Genomic DNA, 11698 nt, shown 5'->3' with positions numbered 1-11698 from the left:
TATATATACTACATTAAATTTTAGACGTTTTTGTTATTTTGGAATTTTAAACGGTGAAGTGCAAAGAAAGCTGATGACGTCAACAGTAGTTACAATTCGAATTTAAATAACTAAATTAATATTATATATTAATGCTTGTGGTACACCACGTAGATAGTTCTGAAAAGAACTGTTATTGGTTGAGAATGTCTTATTGTATGTTCTGTTGAAATGCTTTAGGTGGAGAAAAAGCAAAAGGATTTGCTACAGATACAGAAGTACAGAACATTGTAGATCTGTTATCAGGTGGACACAAGTCTCCAGCCAAGCAACGCCAACATCCAAAGGTACACCCGGAAACGCTCATTGTAATAGCCAACCCAGAAAGCCAGGAGCGTCACACCTCTGGATGGGGCACGCAACAGATGAAAAATGCGCCAAAATACGGTAATTTTAACCCTCACTATCAGGAAGAGGACTACTCAGACAAGAGGTGGGCGAATTCTGGTATTTACGTCAGCCAGCCTTCCAAGATGCCTAAGGGTGTTGAACACACCGGAGAGCATGCAGAGTTTGCTCAGTATTTAGCCAACAACTTTTTCAAAAAGCATGGATTTACTGATGAGGGGCATGCGCTAAGCCTAGCATCACAGTGGAGTTCTAGTGAAAGAAAGATGAATAGAACTTGGCCTTCCGTAGATCCACCAGGTGATGGGTGAGTTCAATATGTGATATTATTCTTTGATATGCAAGCATATTTTTAAATAATTAAATTGAAATCCTTGGACTTCTACAATAGAAGGTCAGCAACTTGGCAGTTGTAGTATGTAGAAGTTATTCTTATTCTTATCCTTTATTGCCAAAGTCGGGAACAAACACAATGACAGTCAACTCAGGTAGCACTGCAGAGAGGAACATAAAAATGAACTAAATCACTGTAACAAAAGTTAAGGTTCTTTACTCCCAAAGTAACATTTGGCAATTCAATTAAACGAAAGAAGTGATGTGGGGATGAAAAATGAGAGGACTGCGCACTATTCTTGTAGAAAAAAAGAAGATATTGGACTGGTTAAACGAAATATACATTCATTTGTCCTCTGTTGCAAATTATAATACATAGATTGATTGCTATCAATCATCATTGTAACTGATTATATGTGTTAATAATAAATATTTAAAAAAAACACTTATGCAGAACTGACCAGATAAACAAAGTGAAGTGTTTAGATTGATATCTGTTTTATATGGTTTTATTTAAGGTCTGAAGTAAGCCATAGCTGGCCTATGGGACATGACTCAGGTAGTTCTAGTGATGAAGATGAATCAGCCTGTGGTGATACCTACTCCATGGGCCTGGGCTTATCAGGGCCAGGGCTAATGGCTTCAGTCAACAGAAGGTCAGTAAGAGAATGAAATTAGCTTATAACCACACTAAGACTGTCAGAGCTGAGCCTATGCTTTCACTTAGGGAGATCCCTACTCTTTCGAAACTAAAGCATATCATATACATAGAAACTAGGGAGTTAAGGAGGTTGTATGCTGTTTGTATAGATCAAACAACAAGGGATAATAACATTGTAAGTGCTTTGACGGGGTAATTGGATTTTAATAGACGCTATATATAAATAAACCTTGGCACAAACTGTGGCAATCGACAGTTAACCAACCATCGACAAACTCATCCGCACCCTATATGAGTGCTTTCCTGAAGGTTAGTCCGCTGATAGTTGAAAGCAGTTTGATCGAATCAATAAAATGATCTATCACACTACTTGCATCGTGTTTTCAAATCTCGGTAGATTCTTTCTTTCTTGAAAGGCATAATGTTTTTGTGATGGTAAATTTCTTGACCATTAATGAATGACTCATGTCCAGGAAATTGTTTCCATGGGGTTAAACTCGCTACAAACACTCCCAAAATTGGAGAATTACCAGGCAGTTTTTGAATTTGTCCAGCCTTCAAGACATACAAATAACCTGTGGAGTAAAGGTCTGTCCACAGTGGCATATCTTATAGCTTAAAATGGGGTGGCTGATGATGGCCAAAAAGAAGAAGTAGGGAGCTCAATAATTAGGTGATTGGGCGCCAGCTCGCAAAATAAGGGGATTTGAGGTGATTTTGAACAACTTGACCATGATTTTTGGGGGAGACTGAGAGTGCAGGGGTGGTGCGGGCGCCCAGGTTTTTTTAGATTCACCACTGTCTGTCCACGCTATTAACTTTTATGTAATAAAATGCCCATATTTGGGCATAGTCTGATGTCATCATGCCCATATATGGGCACATCAAACAAATTTGATAATGTGGGCAAAGCTTAAAATTATCCTCCATAATTGTTTCAAAATCCAAGTGTTTCCAAGTGAATTAAATAAGTTTTCAATTTGATTTGTATCATTATGAAACATAAGATATGATTGTTGTTAATCGTTTTTGCAGGCGGCATAGTAGTGGTGGAGAGGAGAGTTTACATATTCCAGCGGTTTTCAATGCAATGGGTGAACCACCTGCTCTGAAATATCCCACTGCTCTTCTGGATGTTCAGTTGGTATGTTGGTATAATGTGCAGGCAATCTTTTAAGAAATTATTTAGGGATATGAACCAAGTATAAATAATAGCAAAATTAATCACTATCTTACATAATTTCTAAAGGGAAATGTCAGATTTTATGTGACAATAAACTATGATATGCCCATATATAGGTGTAATATGACATCTTTATACCCATATATGGGCACATCAAATTAATTTGTCACATACAATTTGATAGTGTAGACAGGGCTTTAGAGAGTGAGGATGTTTTTGGTAGTCCATCAGTAAGTATGTGTGTTAAGTATGTGTTTACACACATATTTCACAATAGAATTTCACTATATTATACATTAGTCAAATTATGCAGTCTAATAGAGGGATTTAACGATGATTGTTTACAGGCGGTCACGTGACCTAAGATGGGTATGCATGATAATCATTACAGTGCGATAGCATAGGAAAAGATAATGTTATGGTTGCAAACAACCACACAATGTTAACGTGAGAAGTAAATGGAAAGGCAATACGATTGTTGAAAACAGTGTTTATTTACTTATCCAAGCATTCCCCTTGGATTGTATGCTTTGAAATTTAAGTGGTCCGTCATAAACCTTAGCTGGCACTAACATCGCAGCGTAGTTCGCGAGTCAAACACCATCATGCATACCTAACCATGTCGTAGATGTGCAGGCGCCCAGGCCAAACATTAGTCGAAAAATCTCAATGTTTGTGGCCAGTATCCTTTACAGCATTAGCTAAACTTATGGCAAAATTCTTAAAATTTAATTTCCAATCAATTTGGTATAGTTTACTTCAAATTATGTTGATCTTTACTGCAATGAACAAGGGACGGCCATGATAGAAATCTCCATGTAAAATGCCACTATTTCAGTGGATTGTTTTTATACAACACCCAAGTTAAGTCATGTGACACCCATTGCTAAATCCCTCTATTGAAGACCTGCTCATACGTCTTACTGTTGTTGAAAACATCTGGATGGTGGAGGAGGATGAATATAGAAAACAATGGTGAAAATATCAAAATATGAGAATGGTACCATACTGTACTTTGATCATAAAATGTATTTTATAACACGCATGTCTCCTTTACATTTTTCAGGATCCGAAGTCGGTGCGAACTTGGCCTCCTAAGAACGTCTGGCAACGGCCTTCCTCTCCACAACCACCAAACAACAACCAGTACGTAGTTAATCAACAGGAGCAGTTGGACGTCCACCGACCCCTACAAGCACAGTGGAGCGATCCGCTATCGGTGCGTCACTCAAATGTCTGGGGACCGGCAACAGGGTCGACCCCTGTCTCACCTGCATCATCCTTCACCTCCCTGAATACACCTCAGGCTCATGGACAGCGTCCGAAGTCAACAAGTCCCAGGCCCCATCCACGCTTAGATAGGAAGTATGCTTATAATGTACATCAATTCCAATCTCGATAATATTGGACTTGCAAGTTATTGTAAAGTCCTCTTCCAGCAGGATCAGAGAAACTTGGCTTTGCCAAACATCTGGTCTCATTATACAAAGCAATATTATAAACATTCAGTTAGCACAAATGTGTATGTATAGTTATAAAATTCCAAGTAAATTATTAAACGCATGTACTGTATGTAGACTTACGAAATGCAAAAATCTCTTGATCTTACAGCAGTAGTATTATTAGTAGTAGTAGTTCATAGGCCTAGGCCTTCTCCCTTGTAATATATGAACTTGGCTCTTACTCATTCGAGTACCATTCCTAAGTCATCCTTCTCGCAGTAGGATGTCCACACTCATCAAGGTGAAAGATGAGGCATAGGCTGAAAAGTAGAAATTAAGCTTGCAAATTGAAAAGATGACTTTTAATGATGCATTGCCAATGATTCTATCCCTCATACCTTTAATAATATAAAAATTTAAGCAATTGCAAAGAAATAGAACAAACATTAAGATGGAGATGCAAAAATGGTAACTGATGTTATTCCAATTTGTTAATCCTTTTCTCTTCCTTTGTTCTTTCCTCCCTCTTCCTTTGCTTTTCCCTACATTCCTTTTTTTCTGTTGCCTTATTTTGTCAGAAAATGTATTTCAGCTTAAAAAAAGCAGGTGTGCATATCAGTTGGCCTTGTTTTAATTTTGGTATCCAGGGACTAATCTGATTAGTGCTGATCCTATGCCATAGTTTCATAGTCTGGCCAAGTAGCTAGGCACTTGCCCTGGGGTTTGGTGTGAACCTACTTCAAAGCATTGAATGTATATTGATTTCTCTGGGGTACATTAATTGTGCTAAATAACATGTCTGGATGAAATCTTGACTACCTTATTCTTGTATACATGATGTATAAATTTATATGATGATTGAGTATTGTGTTGATAACATTCATAGAAATACAGTTGAGCTGTAGTGAAAGTGTGGGGGTTTCCATATTTGATTTCCAGGGGGAACTACAGTCACTGCCCTTTTAATGCAATTTCAAAGATTTAATTTCAATCTCCATGCCTGTAATACATCATGAGCCAAGGGCCTCTGAAGTGTTTCTTATAAGTTAATAGTTATCTGACATAATGAATATAATACACAGAATTGAGCTGTCTGCCAATTTTTTTGCATAATTTTTAAGCAATCACCAGCAAAGTTCGCATAACGTATAGCGAAAAACTATAGTTATTTATAATGAATAAGAAATGTAGCTGCATTAGTCTAAATTACTGCAATTTGACAACAGAACTCAGCATTTTCGGTTTTGTTATCCATTTAAGAACTGTTAAAGGAGCTTTTTTCCGAATCCTTCACTTCCTACCATATGCCTACTTACACTCTTTAGTTCTGAGCTGTTATTGGTCGTAATAATTATAAGAAATACACTTCTTGGTATTTTTTTGTTGTAAATATTTGCCTTTTTTTAGGACTGTGTTTTTTTGCAGGTAGGGAATTAATTATTTTTGAAATGTAAATTAATATCTGATTTAATACAAGAAAATTTTAAGAAAATCAAATCAATGATTTGCAAGTGTGTCTACGAATCTAAAGAACATTTTAATTTTTGTTTCCATGGAAACTGTAAATAACTGAATGTAAGGCTTGCAAAGATTGTAAGTTTTTTCAAATTATAATATTAATATTATTCTTATTTAAATCCAAATTTAGGTATGCGTCACCTGAACTTGTGTAAATTTCATCTGAATTTGTGTACATGTCATTTGATCTTGTGTACATGTCGTCAATGCTTGTGTACATGTCATCAATGCTTGTTCACTTGTTCGGTGAAAAAACCTTTGTACATATTTGAAATATATTTTGGAAATTTAACATCTTTGGTATCAGTACATATCAAACATATCCTGTACAATTGTTTTGTGTTTTTGGTTGTAAAGTAGACAAGTATTTGTTCTCTTTTCATTTCTCTCATTTTATTTGTAATGCTTGTCAATTTTATAATATTATAAATTGTTTTTTATGACCTCATTCTGATGACCTTGTGTTTGCAGGCAAACATGACATCATTTTGACTTTCTTTTTTATACGTATGTATTTTGGGATTTTTATTGTTTTATATCCAAGGGGAAAATAATCCTGTATCAGAAAAGATCATTCTTACATTTATGTGAAATTGAATCACTTTCCTTATTATTTCTTTTTTACTTATTTACTTTTTAAAAATGGTTCAGAGAGAAATTTGCAAATTCTTAAAACCGTAGAAATGTGGCACAGGGAACAATATTTTTTAATCTGGTGACTTCTTTTTATAATGGATGGATTGCTTTCTTTAAGGCCACACTAGGAAGATTCCCCACTTGTTTTCTATCTCTTGGTGACTGTTAATCCTGGGTATTTTAAAATCATTTTTCATCTGCAAACATTTTCTATGTAAACTCTTAATTAACACCAGTACTATTAGCTTCAGGTTTAAGATTTTTTGAAATAATTTGTTGGTTTGGAAATTTCCAGCCTAACATATTATAAGCTGCAATGTTGCAGCTTGGTTACTTTCATAGTGAAGTAGATTAAGATATTCTGTGCTAAATTGGTCGTTAATCGGCACTTTTAAGAAATCTCAGTTCACCCTATTTATTTTATGTCAGAAGTTTTTGTGATGTGCCCATATATGGGTATGGTGATGTCATATCACATCCAAATATAGGCATATCACATTTGTTTGTCACATGAAATTTGATAGTGTGCACAGAGCTTTAAACTTTGGGATTAAAAAATAAACATGCTTATGATTATAATGAGCAGAGGTATGATTAATGTTATTTTTTAAAATTTACATTTATTATCAATGTATTTCTTTATTTTCTTACTATATGACAATTTTAATTTGATGCAAACTTTGAAAGTCAAGGTTGTCCATTCCTTGTTATGTCACAAAGGGTATAACTACCAGTGTCATATTGAACTTTACCCTAAAAAGAAGATAGGAATAAAATCAAATTCTGTTAGCTCCTACCTTCCTTTCCATATTTGTTTTATACTTCACACAGTGCTAATACTAGGGCGCTTTCGATTGCACGTGGAGGACATAATGACGTCACTGAGAATTTATCTGTGCATGCGAGAACTTAAAGTTCTTTTCATCGCGTAGATTCTAGACTGCAATTTGACAAAATCTACATTGTGCAGAGAACGTAGGATGTTCACGCACGAATGAATCCGTCTAAGGTCACATCATCACGCAAAACCGAAAGCTCCCTAATTACAAATTTGTTGTTTTACAAACAAGAACGTCCACCATTCGTTGATTGAAACCTTAACTGTTTTGAAACAAATTATTTAAAAAAAAGTGTTCTTTATGATTTTAATTATTTACAACTATTATGTCCAAATATTTATAATGTTCCCCCAGTATTATGTTTCTCCACTTTTTTAATTTAAGATATTTATTATAAAATTTACTGTTCTGTTACGTGACTTGTCTAAGCATAGATGTAGACGTTCGTGTTACTTTAAAGGTCTCTCCATCCTTGTATCATTGGAAGAAAAGTGAGAATAAAAGAAAGAAAAAAAATTTAAGCACTGTATGCCAAACAAGCTCAATTTTCAATTTGATTTTAATTCAAGCATTTGTAAACTTAAATCGCAACGCCCCTTCCCAACTCGTTGCTTCGAACGTGGCATGGCCCACCATACTCAGATTTTTCTCTGGATCCACCCCTACATATCAACTATATGTTAAAATCAAATGTAAAACTTGAAAATCTAAACAGATGAACTTGTTGCAAATATTCACTTGGAGATCTCAGTGCTCTAAATCAAGTACAATACATTGCGGTTTGGGTAATTTTGTTTTTCAATAATTACAAAGGTGCTAAGAAACGTGTTAAAATGTGTGTGTGTAAGATATTATGTTTCATTTTGGTCTGTAACTGATATACTTTTCAAAACATTGTATGCATAAATGTGTACATGTCTTGTTACCATGTTTATGTACTGACACAGTGTTAAATGGGTATAGGGATTTGTAACCCTAACATGGTTATAAAATTTTATTGGTTATCAGTATGATATTTTATTCCCAAGAGTATGAATATTTTGCAATGAACGAAATTCCTGAAGCATAAATTTAAATAACAGCCCGTAGCTCCTGACAGTAGCATCTAAGCATAAGATGGCACGGGTTGAACGTTAGGTGGGTCCGGTAAGCTCTTTGCGAGCGGGCATTGAAAACGATAATCCAACTATTTAGATGATTGGGTAAAAAAAAATCTCTTTAAATGTCCCATTCCAAAATTCAATCCATAGTTAAAGAAAAAAACATTCCTTTGTAGGTTGATGGCCTTATAATTGTAATAATAATACTACAACTGGTAAAGCGCACATAACCACTGCAATCCTGAAAGCGCTAAAAATATTTTAGGGGTTTAAATATTTTAAAAGCAATAAAATGATATTGGTTCTAGGTGGGAAAAAGGAAAATATTTGAAAACAAAGCAATAATCACTGTATTAATGAGATCAGTGAAATACCCTATTCAGACTACACTCTCTTGCGATCGGTTGCGATGTAATCGGTGGTAATCCAAAACTGATTACTCCCGATCGCAATCAACAAACGCATTCAGACAAACACAAACAAACTTTACATTCTAGGGCCTAGGCCTCCAGGAGTAATAAAGATTGTAGCACCCAATCACAACGGGTAACAATTGCGATATCGATTACATATCGACTACTATTGGTGAGCTTTCACACACAGTTTTACTTTGCGATTGGGTGTCGCAATTGCTACAACCGATCGCAATGCGATGCTAGTCTGAATGGGGTATAAGTGGGGTATAAGTCAACTGCTTATATATTAATTTCTTTCAATGTTGGGTTTAAACAGAGGCATACAGTGTTTGGAAATCAAATGGATACATTCCAAGCTCAGGATCTAAGTCTATTACTCGAATACTTAGATGATAAACTGCCATTATCGCTTAGTTAGAAACCATTAAAAAATGATAAAAGAATGACCATGCTTACTTGATTGCATGGAAGTTATTCTCCAACTCTGTCAAGATAATAAGAAAAAGAGTGTAATTTACTTTTCAGAGTTGTAGTTTAGTTTCTGTGAGCTTTCGATGACATCTCGTCATCTTCGTCAGCCGTTTGAATCTGGCGGTTAACTGACTGTTTGCATGCATGTACTGTTCTCTTTGATAGGATGATTCTATTATTTTGTAGGGGTGATGCTAGCAATAGTCATTTATTCAGGTACTCATAAAAACATAACTACGGATTTATGATTTACTAGAATGACATCCACAAAATCTCAAATGATCCTCGCCAGGTAACTTGTGTACGTGGTTGGTTATTTTATACGATGTTCAAATCTTTGTGGTACGCTTTTCTACTTATCTGTTCGCCCTTTTGTTTTTATATGTATGGTCACAATGAGAACACAAATTGAAAAAAAAAGTTAATTCTACACCACTGGGTTTGTACGGTCGGATGTTAGGTCTTTTTTGCCAATATACTCCAAAACCTCAATGATACAATGTTTCCAACTTGCATAGTTGCAAGTGGCCATTGTGCCATGTTTGTTTATTTATTTTCTGATGTTGTTTTAAGAATGATTTAAGTGTAGAATTACCGATGATATATATTAATTTGTAGTTTTAACACATGTTGGTTTACATATTTAGACCTATAGAAATTAGAATAGTTTGATTTGCTCGTTTAGACATTTTAAAAAAAAATTTAAATATATTTTTACTCTGCAAATTGTTGTACTGAAATACTTGATCAATCATTAAATCTGTCATGATAACTATGCTTACAGTATTGTCTGTAATTTTATAAACTGTATTTCACTGCAACCAATATTAAAGGTCTATAAAATGCATCTGATACTGTACAATATGTGGTTGGTTAGTTTGTTTATTATGCCTTGAATTTAGTTATAGACAGTTAAGATTACAAGAGAGGGATTATTATTCTCATTTTTTAAGGTGTTTTTTTTTTCTTGGGTGCACTGGTAATTTATTAGAAGGGTTGGTTTTTGGAACATTTTAAGACATTATATGTTTTTGTTTGATAAATGGTTGGTGTTAACCAATGCAAATTTTGATGCTTATTTTGTTTTTAAGAAATAAACAATATTGGAATTACTAAATAGCTTTGTGGTCAGTTCTACTCTGTCTCTTGTATAATTATAATAGTAAGTTGTTGAGAAGGTATTGAGGATCATATTCTGACGATGATGATGGTGATTATGGCAACAGCATTGATGACATGGACAATAACAGGAGTGGTGGTGATTATGATGGTAGGTATTTTTTTAGTGAATAGCTGGATTCTTTCAAAATCAGGAGGTTTTTATAGATCAATGAGAAGATGATTTTAAAGACCATTCAGAAGGCGAATATTGGGAGCACCCGGATGGTTGTTACTATAATCATGGTTTAAATCTATTTATTCCTCCATGGGCTAATCATTCTTATTTTGATTGCAGCATTGGTAGATTTTTCTTCAATTTAAAAAAACTTTTTGTGATATGACTTCATGGTAAGTAAGGACATACGATGTGGATCTGATTTCTAAACATCACCACCCCAGTTCAGGGAAAGAAACCCCCTTCCAAATCCATGCAGATTCCCATGGTGATAGATCAAGAACATCCCCACCCTTTTTCTAATTGTAATATCCAGTACTCTTGCTGTGCTAAAAAGAACTCAGTTATATAATGCTGCCCTCAAGAGTTACATTTATTGAAATTTTCCAGACGATACCAAAGATTATACTAATTTTTGAGAAGGTTCTGACGGCACTTCCGTGTGTGATAGGTACTTTTATTTGTTTTATTGCCCTATACCTAAATGCCATGGTAATATTTCAAAAAGTAAGTACTGTATATCGAATTTTTTGTTTGATTTTACCGAATAATACATGTAACTTTTTTTTTTAATAGTAATACGTCGGATCCACTGAAACGAAGTCAAAGTTTAGTACCCCTTCTCATCATCTTACATTGCCTCATCACACTAATTGGACCTGTGTCCTATTTCATTTATAAAACGTCTTCCATTGGGCCTGGCCCGGGCCCTAGGTGTATACTTATCAGAAACCTATCTGTAATATTCCTGTTTTATTTGATGCACAATCATGACGTGGACGCCGGGTATCATCAGGTAGATATCTTCCTGAAAAAAAATTGTAGACCTTTGATTTCATTTTACTAATTTGAATGAAGTATCCTCATTTAAATGGTGGTTTATAAAAGACAAATCATGGTTTAAACAATGGTTTGTAGAAGACAAACAATGGCTTGTCTTTTTTCCATGTGGTTCGAGACTTGCGTCCTGCATGGCATTAAAGACACTTTATCTTCATTGGCCTACCCAGGAGTATGGTACCTGGTAGGAGGTGAATGATTTGGAATGTAATTTAGTAGTAGTGCTGATTACATGCATAGAATACTCCCCGGGGGGTGGGGTGCGCTGAGCAGGGGGGTTTGCGCTTGTAGGCCTGAGCTGAGGCATATAAATTTGTAGGCGCTCTTTACTAGAACGCTGCCGTAAATTGATAAAACTGCTCAAAGAGAACCCCTGAAAACACCCTTTTTTACAGCCTTTTCTACCATCTTTGGAACTGCTCATCAGATCAATTTCCTTCTTTTTTAAAATAAAAGATCTGTCTTTCATCCTTCTAATGAGATGAAATGAAACAAGATGGATTTATGTTTTATCCCGTCACTTTTTGATTAAACGA

The 11698-nt window shown here is 35.0% G+C and overlaps 1 protein-coding gene across 1 annotated transcript in view; it reads left to right on the top strand.

Moving 5' to 3' along the window:
- LOC117118174 (uncharacterized protein KIAA0355-like) overlaps positions 1 to 7538 on the top strand; it is a 41297-nt gene extending 33759 nt beyond the window's left edge. Inside the window, exons 12-15 of the mRNA XM_033262688.1 lie at positions 220 to 694; positions 1239 to 1376; positions 2417 to 2525; positions 3631 to 7538. Of these exons, the coding sequence (XP_033118579.1) occupies positions 220 to 694; positions 1239 to 1376; positions 2417 to 2525; positions 3631 to 3966 (1058 nt within the window). The 3' untranslated portion in view covers positions 3967 to 7538. The remainder of the gene's footprint in view (positions 1 to 219; positions 695 to 1238; positions 1377 to 2416; positions 2526 to 3630) is intronic.
- Positions 7539 to 11698: the final 4160 nt, after the last annotated feature.

Source organism: Anneissia japonica, unplaced genomic scaffold, assembly GCF_011630105.1.
Source record: "Anneissia japonica isolate Jap-2015-1 unplaced genomic scaffold, ASM1163010v1 scaffold11779_len1430905_cov172, whole genome shotgun sequence".
NCBI classification, from domain to species: domain Eukaryota; kingdom Metazoa; phylum Echinodermata; class Crinoidea; order Comatulida; family Comatulidae; genus Anneissia; species Anneissia japonica.
The sequence above is the reverse complement of the archived record's forward strand: the minus strand, read 5'-3'. Positions and strand labels throughout refer to the sequence as shown.